The sequence below is a fragment of the Pleurodeles waltl genome, chromosome 6, assembly GCF_031143425.1.
Source record: "Pleurodeles waltl isolate 20211129_DDA chromosome 6, aPleWal1.hap1.20221129, whole genome shotgun sequence".
In the NCBI taxonomy this organism is placed as follows: Eukaryota; Metazoa; Chordata; class Amphibia; order Caudata; family Salamandridae; genus Pleurodeles; species Pleurodeles waltl.
Genome location: NC_090445.1, coordinates 439721714 through 439741434, shown reverse-complemented (window position 1 = coordinate 439741434; position 19721 = coordinate 439721714). Strand labels below are relative to the sequence as shown.

Sequence of the window (19721 nt, the reverse complement as noted above, 5' to 3'; positions counted from 1 at the left end):
GCTGATGAGGGGTGAAACCCCGAAACCGGTCCCAGGATGCTTGTTTCCAGTCCAGGGAAGACCTGGCCTAGCAGTTCGGGCTGGACTGTTCCCATGGGGAACAGGGTCAAGACTGATTTGCATATGGCTGGGTCCAAACTGGAATGGCATGGGCAGCAAAAAAACGATGGATTTAGGCCCAGATCACTGTACTGGGGGTGAATGTTTGACAATGTTCAGCATTCTGTCCATCACTTATTGTTTTTGCTTGTCGCCCTAAGTGGGAAGGGTATGCCCAGACGTGGGTCCCGTGCTTCCCATGCCACTGGATTCAAGCTAGCCTGGCTGATGAGGGGTGAAACCCCGAAACCGGTCCCAGGATGCTTGTTTCCAGTCCAGGGAAGACCTGGCCTAGCAGTTCGGGCTGGACTGTTCCCATGGGGAACAGGGTCAAGACTGATTTGCATATGGCTGGGTCCAAACTGGAATGGCATGGGCAGCAAAAAAACGATGGATTTAGGCCCAGATCACTGTACTGGGGGTGAATGTTTGACAATGTTCAGCATTCTGTCCATCACTTATTGTTTTTGCTTTGTCGCCCTAAGTGGGAAGGGTATGCCCAGACGTGGGTCCCGTGCTTCCCATGCCACTGGATTCAAGATAGCCTGGCTGATGAGGGGTGAAACCCCGAAACCGGTCCCAGGATGCTTGTTTCCAGTCCAGGGAAGACCTGGCCTAGCAGTTCGGGCTGGACTGTTCCCATGGGGAACAGGGTCAAGACTGATTTGCATATGGCTGGGTCCAAACTGGAATGGCATGGGCAGCAAAAAAACGATGGATTTAGGCCCAGATCACTGTACTGGGGGTGAATGTTTGACAATGTTCAGCATTCTGTCCATCACTTATTGTTTTTGCTTTGTCGCCCTAAGTGGGAAGGGTATGCCCAGACGTGGGTCCCGTGCTTCCCATGCCACTGGATTCATGCTAGCCTGGCTGATGAGGGGTGAAACCCCGAAACCGGTCCCAGGATGCTTGTTTCCAGTCCAGGGAAGACCTGGCCTAGCAGTTCGGGCTGGACTGTTCCCATGGGGAACAGGGTCAAGACTGATTTGCATATGGCTGGGTCCAAGCAAAAAAACGATGGATTTAGGCCCAGATCACTGTACTGGGGGTGAATGTTTGACAATGTTCAGCATTCTGTCCATCACTTATTGTTTTTGCTTTGTCGCCCTAAGTGGGAAGGGTATGCCCAGACGTGGGTCCCGTGCTTCCCATGCCACTGGATTCAAGCTAGCGTGGCTGATGAGGGGTGAAACCCCGAAACCGGTCCCAGGATGCTTGTTTCCAGTCCAGGGAAGACCTGGCCTAGCAGTTCGGGCTGGACTGTTCCCATGGGGAACAGGGTCAAGACTGATTTGCATATGGCTGGGTCCAAACTGGAATGGCATGGGCAGCAAAAAAACGATGGATTTAGGCCCAGATCACTGTACTGGGGGTGAATGTTTGACAATGTTCAGCATTCTGTCCATCACTTATTGTTTTTGCTTTGTCGCCCTAAGTGGGAAGGGTATGCCCAGACGTGGGTCCCGTGCTTCCCATGCCACTGGATTCAAGCTAGCCTGGCTGATGAGGGGTGATACCCCGAAACCGGTCCCAGGATGCTTGTTTCCAGTCCAGGGAAGACCTGGCCTAGCAGTTCGGGCTGGACTGTTCCCATGGGGAACAGGGTCAAGACTGATTTGCATATGGCTGGGTCCAAACTGGAATGGCATGGGCAGCAAAAAAACGATGGATTTAGGCCCAGATCACTGTACTGGGGGTGAATGTTTGACAATGTTCAGCATTCTGTCCATCACTTATTGTTTTTGCTTTGTCGCCCTAAGTGGGAAGGGTATGCCCAGACGTGGGTCCCGTGCTTCCCATGCCACTGGATTCAAGCTAGCCTGGCTGATGAGGGGTGAAACCCCGAAACCGGTCCCAGGATGCTTGTTTCCAGTCCAGGGAAGACCTGGCCTAGCAGTTCGGGCTGGACTGTTCCCATGGGGAACAGGGTCAAGACTGATTTGCATATGGCTGGGTCCAAACTGGAATGGCATGGGCAGCAAAAAAACGATGGATTTAGGCCCAGATCACTGTACTGGGGGTGAATGTTTGACAATGTTCAGCATTCTGTCCATCACTTATTGTTTTTGCTTTGTCGCCCTAAGTGGGAAGGGTATGCCCAGACGTGGGTCCCGTGCTTCCCATGCCACTGGATTCAAGATAGCCTGGCTGATGAGGGGTGAAACCCCGAAACCGGTCCCAGGATGCTTGTTTCCAGTCCAGGGAAGACCTGGCCTAGCAGTTCGGGCTGGACTGTTCCCATGGGGAACAGGGTCAAGACTGATTTGCATATGGCTGGGTCCAAACTGGAATGGCATGGGCAGCAAAACAACAATGGATTTAGGCCCAGATCACTGTACTGGGGGTGAATGTTTGACAATGTTCAGCATTCTGTCCATCACTTATTGTTTTTGCCTTGTAATTCAAATTGTCATAAGTTGTATTGACCATTTTAAGAGCTGACTCTACTTCAGACATGATAGTAAAGGGTTTAGAAATAGTGAGAAGGAAGAAAGTTTCAGAACTTTTTAAAGAACAGAGAAAAAAACTGTTTCTAACTTTTAGAAAACTTTTAGTAGTTTTAGAATACTTTTCAGCAAAAAAAGTTTGAGAGAAGAAAAGCAAAACTTTTTGGTTAGGTGTACATACACTGAACTGTTTTGTATATTATTCTCTTATGAAAAGTACAAAATGACAAAGTGGTAACTAGTTACAAGTACTTATCCCACCGCTGCACAACCAATGTAGGAGGCTGGCTTGGCTTGTAGTGGGTACCAGAGGTACTTACACCTTGTGCCAGGTCCAGTTATCCCTTATTAGTGTAGAAGAGGTGTTTCTAGCAACTTAGGATGATAGAAGGTAGCTATGGCAAAGCAGCTTAGGCTGAACTAGGAGACATATAAAGCTCCTACTATACCACTGGTGTCATATGCACAATATCATAAGAAAACACAATACAGAGTTAGTAAAAACAAAGGTACTTTATTTTATGACAATATGCCTAAAGTATCTCAGTGAGTACCCTCAGTATGAGGATAAGATATATACACAAGATATATGTACACAAACCAAACTTAGGTAAGTAATAGCTAGAAAAGTAATGCAAAGAGTGACAAATTACAATAGATTGCAATAGGAGCAAATAGGTACAGGGGCAACACAAACAATATACTCCAAAAGTGGAATGCGAACCACGAATGGACCCCAAACCTCTGTGAGCTTGTAGAGGGTCGCTAGGACTGTAAGAAAACAGTGAGGGTTAGAAAAATAGCCCACCCCAAGACCCTGAAAGGTAGGTGTAAAGTGCACCTACTACCTCCAGAGAGCACAGAAGTCGTGATAGGGGGATCCTGCAGGAAGAACAAACACCAGCAATGCAACAACAGTGGATTTCCGGACCTGAGCACCTGTAAGACATGGGGACCAAGTCCAATAGTCGCGACAGTGTCGAGAGTGGGCAGGAGCCCAGGAAATGCCAGCTGAGGGTGCAAGAAAGCTGCCAACTGTCGGAAGAAGCTTGGAGTTCTGCAAGAAAGAAGAGGACTAGGAACTTCTCCTTTGGAAGATGGATGTCCCACGTCGCGATGAAGCTTGCAGAGGTGTTCCCATGCAGAAAGACTGCAAACAAGCCTTGCTAGCTGCAAGGGTCGCTGTAGAGGTTTTTGGGTGCTGCTGTGGCCCAGGAGGGACCAGTATGTCGCCACTTGGAGGAGGAGACAGAGGGGGCGCCCAGCAACTCAGGGAGCCCTCACAGAAGCAGGCAGCACCCGCAGAAGTACCTGAACAGGCACTTGGAAGGAAAGTGAACCGGAGTCCACCCGAAGTCACAAAAGGGAGTCCCACGACGCCAGAGGACAACTCAGAAGGTTGTGCACTGCAGGAAGGAGTGTCGGGGACCCAGGCTTGGCTGTGCATGAAAGAAATCCTGGAAGAGTGCACAGGAGCCGGAGCAGCTGCAAATCATGCGGTACTCAGCAATGCAGTCTAACGTGGGGAGGCAAGGACTTACCTCCACCAAACTTGGACTAAAGTCACTGGACTGTGGGAGTCACTTGGACAGAGTTGCTGAGTTCCAGGTACCACGCTCGTCGGGCTGAGAGGGGAGCCAGAGGACCAGTGATGCAGTCTTTTGGTGCCTGCGGTTGCAGAGGGAAGATTCCGTCGACCCACAGGAGATTTCTTCAGAGCTCCTGGTGCAGGGAGGAGGCTGGCTACCCCCAGAGCACGCACCACCTGGAAACAGTCGAGAAAGCTGGCAGGATGAGGATACAAGGTTGCTAGTAGTCGTCTTGCTATTTTGTTGCGGTTTTGCAGGCGTCCTGAGCTGTCGGCGGTCGATCCTTTGGTAGAAGGTGAAGAGGGAGATGCAGAGGAACTCTGGTGAGCTCTTGCATTTGTTATCTAAAGAATTCCCCAAAGCAGAGACCCTAAATAGCCAGAAAAGGAGGTTTGGCTACCAAGGAGGGAGGATTGGCTACCAAGAGAGGTAAGAGCCTATCAGAAGGAGCCTCTGACGTCACCTGCTGGCACTGGCCACTCAGAGCAGTCCAGTGTTCCCCCAACACCTCTGTTTCCAAGATCGCAGAGGTCTGGGACACACTGGCGGAGCTCTGGGCACCTCCCCTGGGAAGTGCAGGTCAGGGGAGTAGTCACTCCCCATTCCTTTGTCCAGTTTCGTGCCAGAGTAGGGCTGGGGGATCCCTGAACCGGTGTAGACTGGCTTATGCAGAGATGAGCACCATCTGTGCCCATCAAACATTTCCAGAGGCTGGGGGAGGCTACTCCTCCCCAGCCCTCACACCTATTTCCAAAGGGAGAGGGTGTTACACCCTCTTTCAGAGGAAGTCCTTTGTTCTGCCTTCCTGGGCCAGGGCTGCCTGGACCCCAGGAGGGCAGAAACCTGTCTGAGGGGTTGGCAGCAGCTGCAGTGGAGACCCTGGAAAGGCAGTTTGGCAGTACCCGGGTACTATGCTAGAGACCCGGGGGATCATGGAATTGTCCCCCCCAATGCCAGGTGTGACAATTCCATGATCTTAGACATGTTACATGGCCATGTTCGGAGTTACCATAGTGACGCTATACATAGGTAGTGACTTATGTATAGTGCACGCGTGTAATGGTGTCCCCGCACTCACAAAGTCCGGGAATTTGACCTGAACGATGTGGGGACACCTTGGCTAGTGCCAGGGTGCCCACACACTAAGTAACTTTGCACCCAACCTTCACCAGGTGAAGGTTAGACATATAGGTGACTTATAAGTTAAGTGCAGTGGTAAATGGCTGTGAAATAACGTGGACGTTATTTCACTCAGGCTGCACTGGCAGGCCTGTGTAAGAATTGTCAGAGCTCCCTATGGGTGGCAAAAGAAATGCTGCAGCCCATAGGGATCTCCTGGAACCCCAATACTCTGGGTACCTCAGTACCATATACTAGGGAATTATATGGGTGTTCCAGTATGCCAATGTGAATTGGTAAATTTAGTCACTAGCCTGTTAGTGACAAATTTGGAAAGCAGAGAGAGCATAACCACTGATGTTCTGGTTAGCAGAGCCTCAGTGAGACAGTTAGGCATCACATTGGGAACACATATAGGCCACAACTTAAGAGCACTGGGGTCCTGGCTAGCAGGGTCCCTGTGACACATAACAAACATACTGACAACATAGGGTTTTCACTATGAGCACTGGGCCCTGGCTAGCAGGATCCCAGTGAGACAGTGAAAACACCCTGACATATACTCATAAACAGGCCAACAGTGGGGGTAACAAGGCTAGAAAGAAGCTACTTTCTCACAGTCCATGTCGTGGGTGTCAGGCGCGGAGTGTTGCGGACTCACACTTCCACGAGTTGTAGTGCCCTGGGGCATTGTAACACCAGGCTTGAGCCTTTGATGCTCACCGCCAGGTGTTGCAGTTCTTGCAGGGGGAGGTGTGAGGCACCTACTCCCATGACATGCTTTGTTCCTGGTCACAGAGTGCACAAAGGCACTCACCCCATATGGCCAGAAACCCATCTGGATGTGGCAGGCTGGCAGAAACTGGTCAGCCTAGCACTAGTAGCTGGGCTGGCATGCAGGGGGCAACTCTAAGATGCCATCAGTGTGGATTTATTGTGCTGAGAAGTTTGATACCAAACGTCACAGTATTCAGTGTAGCCAATATGGAACTGTGGCGTTCGTGTTTGACAAACTCCCAGACCATACACTCTTTATGGCTACTCTGCACTTACAATGTCTAAGAATTGGCTTAAATACTGTAGGGGCATAGTGCTCATGCAACTATGCCCTTGCCTGGGGTATAGTGCACCCTGCCTTAGGGCTGTAAGGCCTGCTAGAGGGGTGACTTATCTATGCCATAGGCAGAGAGTTGTGGGCTTGGCACCCTGAGGGTAGTGCCATGTTGACTTAGTCTTTTTCTCCCCATGAGCACACACAAGCTGTGAGGCAGTGTGCATGTGCTGAGTGAGGGGTCCACAGGGTGGCATAATACATGCTGCAGCCCTTAGTGACCTTCCCTGGCCACAGGGCCCTTGGTACCAGTTACAAGGAACCTATCTGTGTGCCAGGGCTGTGCCAATTGTGGAGACAAAGGGACAGTTTTAGGGAAAGAACACTTGTGCTGGGGCCTGGTTAGCAGGGTCCCAGCACACTTTCAATCAAAGTTGGCATCAACACTAGACAAAAAAGTGTGGAGGGGGGGGGTAACCATGCCAACAGTGGCACTTTCCTACAGCTACCATCTATGAGGGACTTGCAGGGGTACTAAAGTCCATGCCAATTGGGTTACAGTTAGACTGTACCTTGTTTTAGGGAAAGAGCACTGGCACTGAGGTCTGGTGATTAGGCCTCGTTGCACTGTCAGAGTTGAAAAAATCTCTAGCAGCTAAAAAGGGGGCAAAAAGTGGGTGGGTTCTGCAACAACGAAAACCCAGTTTCCTACAGAAAGGCACAAGAACGACCCAAAAACTCTTATTTATTTGCTATGGCTGATGTGGGCAACACTGTTAGATTGACCATTGCTCCCCGGATTGTACAGTGAATGCACTTATGCTACTAATTCGCGAACCGCAGTGCCCTGCTAGAAAGAAAATTTGTTGTCTGCTTTTTTTGGTGATGCATTCTTAATGGACCGGTCACATGTAAAGTGGCAATGTGATCCTTTGTAAGTACATTCACTTGAAAATACTTTGAAATTCAGACAATGAAGAATGCTGTAATAGAATGGACTATATATTATAATAATATGGATATATTAAAGATTCAATTATCAGACACTCACTTTTTAGACCCACATCCAAATCATGGAAAATGCTGTTTTGCAGCATAAGAATATTGAATAAGTTAATGCGCAAAAAGAGAAGGCTAGTTACCTTTATTAATAGTTTGAGGAGACTCTTTATTAGCATGTTCAATAATCTACACCGGTGAAGTGGAGTACTAGCATATTATTAATAAATAAGCTTGAGCATAGCTCATCAGCAGTGTACCAAGACATGGAAAAATGGTATCCTCGGGTTTCTCCAGTTTCTAACATTATTGGCTTCCGGTTGATGTTATCATTGGTCATAAGCCATACTGACTATGCTCGACGCCCAAAAAATGACTTCAGACATGTAAGGTAGGTGTTTTTTTAAGTCGACTAATAGATCGTCAAAGATGCACTGCTTGTGAAACCAGCAGTAGGCTAGTATACTCAAAAGCTTCTCCTTTGCCAGTCTTTCTTGGTTATTTTAGGGGAAAAGCACAACTCTAATGAAACTGACTGATGTTTGTGGGCCATCCTTTCCTAGTTCTGGGCACTCCAGTATTCACATAATTCTAGTCAACATGTGGGTCAGGGAGCAGCCCACTCACTCGCAGTACATGCAGTATATTTCGGCTGTCAGAATACATTTCTGAGTTTCTAGTACAAATACAATTTCCTATAAAACCAGAGGTAAGTGCGAAAGAGACACTGCAGCTGCCTGTGCTGTGCCTGACCAACGTTTCCACTTCTAATTCCTCTGCCATGTATGTTCCTACTCAGTCTTGCATTGTAGCTTGTGCGACACCTGTTCTATGTATTTCACAGAATCTTACTTTACCATCTGTACAATATTGCAGTTTTGCTCACTCTTCCCCTTCCGCCCTTCGCAGAAGTCCACCCACTGTTGGGCGTCAAGGGGGATGGCAAATCCAAGAAGAAACAAGGGGGCCGCCCAAAAGGATCGAAAGGTAAAGAGAAAGATTCTCCCTTTAAACCGAAAATCTACAAGGGGGATCGTGGGCTGCCTCTCGACGGAGTAGCGAAGGGTACTGTGCAGGCGGAGCTGTGCCTGCCCGTGCCAGGTAAGAAGCCAGGCTGTGTGGTGGCAGCTTGCTTTGGCAGCCTTCCTTTGTGCCCTTTCCCATCCTGCCTCACTTAGGTTTTAGCCATTCCTCTCTATTTGCCCTGCAGCTTTTATGTTTAAATCTCTTCTAGATCCAGAGTTTACCTCTGCAAATAGGGTGTGCTTCTGCATTCTCCTAGTATGGATATCGCAGACTTGTGCAGAAGTAATGTATGCACTCAACATGAAGGAGACAGGTGACCAAAACAGTGTATAGTGAGCAAAACTTTACGGAGTATTAAACTGTTTTGTTTTCTTGACTACAAGTGGAAGATGCTTAGAAACTGGCAACTTTTAACAAAAACACTCCTGCACAATGTACGCTTCAATAAAAAAAAAAAGTCACCTAAAATGTGTCTGTGATTTGATTTTAGGGAAGAGCTTCATAGTCCTACCTATATTTCTCTATAGGTTTTATTGTAGGTAGCAGTATACCACAAAGCTTTTGTAGCACCTTAAAGCATTATTTATTTCGTAAATGCTTTACATTTGCAACATCTGCTTGGGGTGTGGCATCAGTGAAGAAAGAATTTACAAATTACAGATCATCTTTCTTTTGGCTTACTTATTCTGCAGAAGGAGATATTCTGGAGCTAATAGGTATACTCTCATTTGACGTTTATAGTTGCTTTAATTTCCTTTTCAGAGCAGTATGTTAGTGTGACTAAATTGGGTGCTATCTTCCTTGCTTGTTCAATATACTAATTACACCTTACTTTGAAGCCTGAATTTCATGTGCATGCCTGCAGTTCTGTCTGGGAGTTTCACAGACCTCATTTTTGCAAAACAATATAACGGCTAGCTATCAAAATTGCTAATCCCTGTTAAAATGATATACCAATACTTATTTAAATAACCTTTCCTGAAAGCAGCAAGCACTCTCTACAGTTGTTACTTTTTCATCTTGCTGATATGTCTCAAATTTGAGAAGAGGCAAGTTGTGTGTGGACAGGGGTTTTCTGTAACATGCAGCTTCTGATGAAATATTTGCCTCTTTAACTCCCTAAAATAATTATAATCCCCCAAAAAAGAAGTGATATTATTTCCCACAAACAGTGTACCTGACACACACGAGTTTGCACACCGAATCCTACATATTTTACTTTGCTCCTAGCATTAGGTCATTAACACTGGAAGCAAAGTTCTCTGATAGGAAGAGCTATTAAGTCTCCATGGTTCCTTGCAGCATGCTTTAATAGTATTTTGAAAAAAAAGGTGGTAATCCAACAAAAAAATATATTAAACACCATGTAATAAAGTCCATACATCAAGACATAACAATTGAGAAGGAATTGCAAAATTTAAAATTGTTACTTGCAAATGGAAATAAAAAAGACAGTGTTCAGTGCTGTTTGAAAGTTCAAGATGTGTTCGTATTCAAGAGATGACACATCCTCCAAAACGATTTTAAAGCAACTCAACTGTACTACATTATAATCCAACTCAGTTAGAGAATTTTTAGATCTAAATGCCAATTATATCAACGACGTTTTGATCCACAATGAGTCATTTTCAGAACAGAAGGTTATTGAAAGTTGGACGTAGACACTGAGTGCGACAGCTCTGCAAGCTTGATTTTTGCTTCGAATGTACATACAACTTAACTAGATTGAGTTGGTTACAGTTTCTGCTTCTTCTTGAGATTCGTCCACCTGATTAAGGTGGCTTGTGCTGGAATGTTAGTCTTCCTAGCTTCACGTTTCTGTTGACTAGATTTTCAGTTTGTAGGTGCATTGTGTGCATCACAATACTCGCTGAATTACAGTGACCTCCTGACCCTTTTATCTTCTTTACTCAATTATTTGACCCGACCACACTATAATATCGCCCAGGCACTTAATACTGTTCGTTTGTCTTTAACGTGGCAGGCTTTTTATGGACATTGCCAAAGGGTCCAGGCTTTACCATTGCATCTAAAAATAGAAAAAAACTGCAATTAAAAAGCAAATAACATAACACCCCACAGTTTTTCAATTCTTATAAAAGAATTGTGCGGTTATGTAGGATATCAGTAAACTGTTTTTCTGTGACAGTTATGTTGCACAAAATGAAATACATTTGTTTAGGATGGATAACTGATTAAATCTTCATTTCATATATTTTTAAGGCTATCGGATAGTAAATATCTCATGCCCAGTGATCCATAACTGGTGCTCTGGAAGTACAGCCTTCTTGCCCTCGTTTTATAATAGCTAAATAAGTTGATGAAAACGAGATTATTTGTGTAAATCAGTTCTTCATTGAGTTAATTTCGAAAGTTGCTGAGCTAGCCACTTCATACTTCTTGTTGACTTTTCAATTGGATATCTTCTTCATTTTTAACTTAGGCACTCTTGGCCAGTCATTTTAAATCGATACCCTCCAAAGTACCATCACAACTTTTGATCTCTAATTGTCCTACTGTAAAGTTATAAACTGAACAGTAAACACAACCATCATCCGGTCTGGTTCTTTCTCTATTTTTCTGATAGCATTACATTTATGCATGGTTTCTTCTTGCTTACATTTCTGGGACAAAATACACAATTTTTGTCACTACATTTTTATGTATTGTGTTAGGGTATGACTTAGCGTTTGGCATGCAGAACATCTGCCAAAAAGCAGCGGGAGTTCCTTCTATCCAGTTTAGAATGTATTGATGTCTGTGACTAAATAGAGCGTCAAGGACAACTGCTGTTTTTAGTGTATGCCCCGTGTCTGTCACACAGTAAGGGAAATTAGGCCCTTAATTTCTTAATTAAGTTCTGAATACAATTGGCCCGCTAAAATCTGGTGCAAATTGCACATACGCTAATTTGTAAATACGGGGGATTCACTGATTATTGGGCATGCAATTTGCACCTGATATATGTGGGACGCCTTGCAAGTGTTTATAACATGCTAATTAATTATTCTCCATCCCTATATACACAAACAGCACATGCACTATTTGTTCTGGCGTTTGGAGGAAGCAAACACCTAATATATGGACCACCATTGTAATCCCAACTAATTTGGAGCAGCCCTGTGTATTGTTAATGGCTACTAAGCCCCATTCTGGAGTGATCTCCTAGGAGCCTTGTTTCAGTTCATGCATCTGTATGATTGGTGCATGACTATTAAAAAGCTGTCAGAATTCTACTGCATCTCGGCTGCAGTGTGATATTTGGACTCTAGGCATCTATTACTGATTGGATACTTGTCGTTCATAGAACGCATCCCGTCAGTCTATTCATAAAGATATTCTAAATAAGTCATTACATTCCTGAAATGAAGATTTTATCTTTGTAGGTTAACCAGAATGCTGCACTCTCATGGAGTCTTATGCTAAACAATTTTAGATACAGTAAATGCAAAAGCAGTGGTAGTGCGTTTTCGGTGATGGCTACTCCGCTGTAGAATGCCTTGCATTTTCACCTGAAAATGAGAGATGATCATATGACCTTCAAGTGTTTCAAGTGTTTCTTAAAGTGTACCTCTTTTTCCCAGTTTCTTTCTGACCCATAACTGTTTTGTCAGGATTGTAACAGTATACATAAGAACATAACATGGAAAGAAAGTTTACCAATTTGGTAGTCTTTCCCTCAAATAGGCCACCGCCTATGTGACTATGGTTAGCTACAAATTGCATCTGGTGCATGCATTTGACCTTTTTTCCCCTTATTGCTGCAGATGAGTAATATATGTGTTTGCTTAGCCTCACGTGGTAGATAATGAGTGGAACTTGCAGATGTCCTGAGAACACACTGGCACAACTGTGAGGTCTGTGCCAGATGTTTGAGATGTGTAGTTTGGCTGAAGTCTTAAGTCACAGAGCAGAAGCCTCTGGACAATGTCAGTGACTTGCTGATAGACAGAGGAATCTCTTTTATCCTTTAATTGATTAAGTTCTCCAGCAGTTGAAAACAGTCATGGCTGCATGTTTTCCACAAGGCTCTTTGTACCCTTATTTGGCCACTGCTTTTAAGTTGCTAAAGACAGAGGGTTATTTTCAAAGCACCTCTTAGGCTAGCATCTTCTGTACTTTTTTTCTATTCTTGCCAGTCCAGAAAGTAGTTGCTTGAAGAGCAAAACCGATCAATCATCCCTTGTGCCTTCTGCTGTTAAACCTCAGGAGATACACACTACTTGAATGGGGGAGACTTTTCCTGTACTGCCATCATTGGACTTGTGTCCCACCACTGGACTCTGGTCACAGATGTCTCCTAGGTGATCTTTGTGGTGTATATAGGCTATGTTCAGATAGTCCCTGTCAGAGCCCCTTGTGTCTTAGGAGAGAATAGACAAGTTCCTTTTCTAAGATGAGACAGAGCCAGTCCATCCTTTAGTGCTTTCTAGTAAAAAAAAAAAGAAAGGGAGCTTTTTTCAACCTATACTTCACTTATACAGTCTAATCAGTCATTTCACCCCAGAAGCCTACATCCTGATCCTGGACCTGATTTTGGCACACATTCATCACCATGGCTGTTTGTGATGAAAGCTTCTAAATGCAGATTTCTCACATCTAGAATATTACCCAGGTGCCAGACTGGTTTGAACATTTTGACAACATTGTTCCTGTGTGCTTTGGTAGCATTGTGCAGCTCTGTGTTGACCTTGTTCCACCCAAGAAGTGACAGAGTGGAGTCTTGTAGAGGCGAGCCCCCTGTGAGCCAGCTTTAGTTCTGTTGTACAGCGTCTGGAGTTGTGCTTTCTTTTGTTGGTTCACAAATTCCTTTCAAAATCTCATGCTAGTGTGCAAGTTAACAATATCCCCTCCGAAGAATACAGGGTTCCAACCATGCCATGACAAGGTCTGCATCTGATGTTTCGGCTAGGGGCACAACTCCATGACGTGCAAATAATGTACCTTCATGCATCTGAAGGCGATTTGGGACTGACGCAAAGCTGTATGTTGCTGAACTACAAAGGAAATCACAGACCTTGCATAAGTCTCACTCTAAATTGAGGACTTGGCTCATTCCTTTTCTCAAGACAACTTTCGTGATAGGTCCTCCTCGTGGTTGAAATAGCCAGGCAAGTCCAAATCTAAGAAGAAAAGTAAGACAGAGAGGGACTCAACCCATTTCACCACTCTCTGTTCAAAGAGTCATGATTGTAGAGGCAATCCCACAACGGGTCCAGCTGCACTCTAACTTTGCTCCAGTCTCTTTTCCACCTACACGGGCTCAGACATCACTGGTGCCGGAGTTCGAAATCTTGATATTTTGCAGCATGAATGCTTTTCTGGATTCACATGCTGTGCATCATTCCGCCATCTAGTAATTGGGTCCGAAATTGTCTTATTTTTTTTTCTCTTTCTGGGCATCATCGACCTCCATTTGGTGTTAGGTCTGTCCCCCGCATGATGTCAGACGGCGCCCCGGAAGTTCCTGTGCGTGGTAGCCATCTTCAGATTCTTTTTCCTGTCGTTGGGTCTGGAAGCAAGGAAGAAGTTTTGAAGTTCTTTGGAAAGAATGCATAAAACAAAGAAAAATGTGTTGTTTTTCTTTTTTTTTTTTTTTCTTTTTCACGAGAAGATCATCCCGAAACTAGCAGAAGCCGAGGCACAGAGACAGCTGAAAATATTCCTCGGCGGGGGACACCAAAGAAATCCACAGAGCCCAAGAATGAAGCAAGGTAGAGGACATTAAAGATCCTCCCCCCCCCAATCCCCCCCCCCGCCCCCGTTTAGATTATTCCCGAACTGCCACCTTAAGTTTACCCAGCGCGACCCTCATGAGGTCTGCAACCTCTGCCTCCCAAGAGATCACAGAGATGAGGGCTGTGAAGCCTGCGCAGCATTTGTCCCCAAGACTCTCAAAGCATGCCGAAAGCAGAGGAAGGAACACCACTCAGCAATGCTGGGCCAAAAGCACCACGAGTCACTGAAGGAGTTAGGCCTATCCAGCGACAAGGAAGAGCAAGTGGGTGGTACAGAATCGACTCACGGAGGGTCGAACTCCTCGAGGGAGATGCAGAGAAAAAATGTCCGCAAAAGAAGAACACAAAGGATGTTGAAAAGACACCTGAAAAGGTAACAAAGTCACCAAAAGGCTTGGAGGAGAAAATCCCTGAGAAGAGATATCACAAGGCAGCCCGACATCCAAGAAAATGGCAATCGAGGGCCAACCACAAGCAAAAGATGCCCATTGACCCCAGACCAGGGATATGAAAGAGGCCCTGCTGCCGAAACAGGCGAGACCTCACTCGGCGAAAGAGACCTAAAAACCATCGGGGGACATACGCCGAAAAGATTATCTTCGATGGAACGAGACGTCGAAAAGGCATCGGAGGTGAAGAAAGAGGCGTTGTTTGGAGGCTGAAATGGCAGCGTTCCTGCAAGGAAAGGAGTTTGACGAAGCACTAAAACAAATTTCAATTCCTCCCAACCCTTGAGGGCCTCAAAGAACGTGGACGTCGAAGAGGAAGAAACGGCCCTCGAAGCTTCAGCAGTCCCTGAACCACACAAAGAAGAGGCAGATGAGGAGTTCTATGAACCTGAGGTAGAAGAAGCCACAGGGAGTTTCAAGGATCATTGGAATGACCTCGAAACAGAGAGCTCAGAAGAGGTCGACAGCCACCCCTCTAAGCCTCCCCACTCGCTGCTGTAATTCCCCGACATCATCACATGCTACAACAACCTGGTTAAGGGGGCTGCGGACACATATGGAGTATCCCTGGAAGAAGAGAAAGGGGACACCTGCTTCCTACTGCAAACCCTCATGTCGTCAAGCAAGGGCAATCTATACCTACCAATATTACCCAGCATACTGGACCAAGATAAGGAGGCCTTCAGGGAAACTGCAACAGCCCGGGGGGTTACACCAGGGATGGAAAAGAAGTACCGACCCTCTCCAAAGGACCCAAAACACATTCAGGGAAATGGTGGGTGACTCCATTATGGTCACAATAGCAAGGCGAAGGAGCAATGCACACTCCTCCACAGGCTCCCACCCCCCACCTTCCCCCCCACCCCTCCCACTCTTCCCCCCTCCAGAAAGAGAAAGCAAGAGACTGGGCATGATGGGGAGGAAGATGGAAAAAGGAAGCAGCAACACAGTGGCGTTTGGACTAATCCGACGCCCATCTAAACAGATATGGCCACCAGCAATTGGACGAAATTGTGGAAATCCTAGAAGGAGATGAGATAGGAGGGCAAAGGCGATTATTCAAGAAGGAAAAACCATCACCAATGCATGTCTAAAATCCACTCTGGATGCCGCGGACACAGCTGACAGGCAAATGTGCACAGGGACAACACTAGGGATGCACGCATGGCTGAGGATAACCGGCTTCAGAACCGAAGTGCAGGCCTCCATAACCACAAGCCCTTCACTGGAGAGGCCTCGTTTGGCCCATAAGTGGATGAGTCCTTACAACAGATCAAAGGGAACAACGATACAGCCAAAGTGATGGGGGTACTACAATTCATAGGTAACTTCAGGGGAGGGAGCAACATCAGAAGGCCCATAGGAAGAGGAGTCTTTACCTCTGGTCAGCAACTGCAATAGTAGCCAGTCCAGGTGAGTACCTAACAGGGCAGCCCTGCTTCTTGGTGCCAAAATAAGACCTTACACTAAGACTGATACTAGACCTCAGGTTCATAAACAAATTCATTTGCACTCAACATTTCAAAATGACAACCCTTCAGGAGGTAATACCAGTCCTGCAAAGAGGATATTACATAGACCTCCACATACCAATATATCAGGCACACAAGAAATGCCTCTATTTCCTGCTCAAAGGAGTGCACTATCAATTCCAAGGTCTTACAATTCGGAATCAAATCAGCACCAAGAGTTTTCACAAAATGCCTAGCGATAGTCGCGGCATTCCTAAGAAGGAAGGAAGTTCATGTGTACCCTTACCTGGACGACTGGCTTATAATGGCACATACAAAGTAGAAATGTCAGACACAAAACAGTTATCACAACCATACAAGAGCTTTGGTTTAGTATAAACCACAGCAAGAAAAAATCTTCCTAGGAGCCAGACTCTGTGAGAGAAGAGCACGTGCTTGCCCCGCCCAAAAGAGAATACAGGCAATCACAGAGTAAATTTGCCTTGACCAGGAGGGGCAATCTCCGACGGTGATGACAGTCATCTTGCATCCCTCTCATACCACATGCGAGACTGCACATGTGACCATTCCAAGAATGTCTAACCAACAATTGGTTATAAACCACAGGGAGGTGGGAGGATCCAGTGGTTGTAACAGGGAAAATACTAAGGGAGAAAGTAGCCTCTTTTTAGCATGGTGACCCCCATTTTTGGCCTGTTTGTCAGTGTGTGTGACTGTGTCACTGGGATCCTGCTAACTAGGACCCCAGTGCTTATGGTTTTTGGCCTGTTTGTCAGTGTGTTTAACTGTGTCCCTGGGTTCCTCCTAACCAGGACCCAGTGCTTATGCTTTCTCCCCTTTTACATTGATTGTTGGATACTGTTAACCCAGTATTTCACCCACAATTGGCATACTGGTGCACCCTTATAAGTCCCTAGTATATGGTACTTATGTACCCAGGGCATTGCGGTTCCAGGGCAAACCTATGGGATGCAGCATTACTTTTGCCACCTATAGGGAGCCCATGCAAAGGCTTCTACAGGACTGCCATTGCAACCTGTGTGAAATGGTGCATGCAGCCTTTCACAGCCATTTTCACTGTACCAGGTCTTATAAGTCACCTATATGTCAGACCAGAGTGTCCCTGGGTTTTGCCATCTTGGATTCCAAGTTGTCCGGGCAGTCTGGAAGCATCTGAGTGGCCAGTGCCAGCAGGTGACGTCAGAGCCCTCCCCTGATATGTGCTTACGTGTGTAGCAGACCTATCCCCCTTTCAGGGCTTTTTAAGGTCTATATCCTGGGTGTTTCCTCAGATTCAGATTGCAGGACTCCAGCAGGAATTCTCTGCTTCCTTTACTTCATCTTCTACCGACGAAACTGCATCTGGACCCTCCAGGAACTCTACAAACTGCAACAACGAAGCAAAGGTAACTTCTGCAACATTGTATCTTCAGCTCCTACCAGCAACTGCAACTGTTTTCAGGTCGTGCATTCTCCGAGGACTGCCTGTTTTCAGGCTACACCAGAATAAGCGAAGGAACCTCCCTTGAAGTGAAGGAGTCACTTCCCTGCTTCAGCAGCCACCCCAGCGACGTGGGTCCCCTCTCCTGACGACGAGTGTGGATCCAGCAACACAGGCGGATCGAAGAGACCCCGACTGTCGGGGACAGGCCGGTAGGGCTGGGGCCAAAGCAGTTGGTTTCTCCGTCTTCTCTGCAGGGCTTCAGGTCAGCAGTCCTTCGTCTTCAGGTTGTGGGAATCTAGTTTCCTAGGTTCTGGGGGGGCCCTAAATACTGAATTTAGGGGTGTGTTTAGGTCTGGGAGGGCAGTAGCCAATGGCTACTGTCCTTGAGGGTGGCTAAACCCTCTTTGTGCCTCCTCCCTGAGGGGAGGGTGGCACATCCCTAATCCTATTAGGGGAATCCTCCAAAACCAAGATGGAGGATTTCTAAAGGCAGGGGCGACCTCAGCTCAGGGCAGCTTAGGGGCTGTCCTGACTGTTGGGTGACTCCTCCTTGTTTTTCTCATTATCTCCTCTGGACTTGCCGCCAAAAGTGGGGGCTGTGTCCAGGGGGCAGGCATCTCCACTAGCTGGAGTGCCCTGGGTCATTGTAACCCAAAGCCTGAGCCTTTGAGGCTCGCTGCTAGGTGTTACAGTTCCTGCAGGGGGGAGGTGTGAAGCGCCTCCACCCAGAGCAGGCTTTTGTTTCTGTCCTCGGAGAGCACAAAGGCCCTCACCACTTGGGGGTCAGAAACTCGTCTCTCAGCAGCTGGCTGGCACAGACCAGTCAGTCCTCCAATGAACAATTGGGTAAAATACAGCGGGCATCTTGCCTCTGTGTGCATTTTTTAATAAATCCAACACTGACATCAGTGTGGGTTTATTATTCTGAGAAGTTTGATACCAACCTTCCCAGTATTCAGTGTAGCTATTATGGAGCTGTGGAGTTTGTTTTTGACAAACTCCCAGACCATATACTTAATATGGCCACACTGTACTTACAATGTCTAAGAATAGACTTAGACACTGTAGGGGCATATTGCTCATGCAGCTATGCCCTCACCTGTGGTATAGTGTACCCTGCCTTAGGGCTGTAAGGCCTGCTAGAGGGGTGACTTACCTATGCCACAGGCAGCATTTTGTGTGCATGGCATCCTGAGGGGGATGCCATGTCGACTTTGCCTTTTTCTCCCCACCAACACAAACAATCTGCAGTGGCAGTGTGCATGTGTTAGGTGAGGGGTCCCTGAGGGTGGCACAACATATGCTGCAGCCCTTAGGGATCTCCCCTGGTTGGTCACAGGGCCCTTGGTACCACTGGTACCTTTTACAAGGGACTTATCTGTGTGCCAGGGGTGTGCCAATTGTGAAAGAACACTGGTGCTGGGGCCTGGTTAGCAGGGTCCCAGCACACTTCTCAGTCAAGTCAGCATCAGTATCAGGCAAAAAGTGGGGGGTAACTGCAACAGGGAGCCATTTACTTACACAAGCCCCAGCCCACAGGCCAGGAGACTCAGCCAAAGCTGGGAGAGTCTTCCTAGTCTGTCAGACGAGGAAGAGTAGAGGAAATAGGCTGGTTTGTTGCAGGGCCTACTCTGCCTTACATCCTCCTGTTCAGGTCATTCCCTCTTGGGAACTGACCCACTTCCACAGTGATAGGACCTAATCTGAATTGCCTCTTGTCTGTGATTTTAATGTCTTCACCCATTCTCTCTATTTTGGGGTTAGAGGTATCCACCTCTGCTAATCTTATCTTAGCCAGGGTCACCCCTAGCTTACCCAAAGAGGTTACCCAGAGCTGGAGTAACCCCACCATGACCAACAGGGTCAGGGGGCCTAACTTGCTATTTGGCATGGGGTCAGACCACCATGCCAAGGATAGTGCAGCCATAAAGGCTAACACCCAGCAGAAGCCACTGACCGCTGTCAGTGCCCAGAACCACACCTTTAGCTCTTCACCTACAAGGGAAGGAGCTAAGTTACAGGCTCCTTTGGGTTCAGGGTGCCTGTCTGCTGTGTAAGAGTGGGGGGTTACTACATCTTGCAGTAAACACCCTTCTTCCACTCTTGCTTCTGTTAACTGAGGAGCCACCCACTCAGGTTTAACAGTTGTCTGACTAGCCAGGACTTCTTGTGGGTCAGGTTGGACTTTACCAGATCCCCTTTTGGAGTTCTCCCCTACTGGAGCAGAATCTCCTTGGCTTGCTGGAACCTTGGCTAAAGGTTGTCCACCTTTCCTACACTGTTTT

At 46.7% G+C, this 19721-nt stretch overlaps 1 protein-coding gene across 8 annotated transcripts in view; it reads left to right on the top strand.

Moving 5' to 3' along the window:
• The window catches only part of RBBP5 (RB binding protein 5, histone lysine methyltransferase complex subunit), a 570252-nt gene that overhangs the window by 311456 nt on the left and 239075 nt on the right, over positions 1–19721 (top strand). For 5 of the 8 annotated variants that reach the window (XM_069238530.1, XM_069238526.1, XM_069238527.1 and 2 more), the window contains exon 13: positions 8217–8408. In XM_069238530.1, the coding sequence (XP_069094631.1) occupies positions 8217–8408 (192 nt within the window). The remainder of the gene's footprint in view (positions 1–8216; positions 8409–19721) is intronic. The other 3 variants (XM_069238534.1, XM_069238533.1, XM_069238532.1) reach the window with 1 other exon arrangement.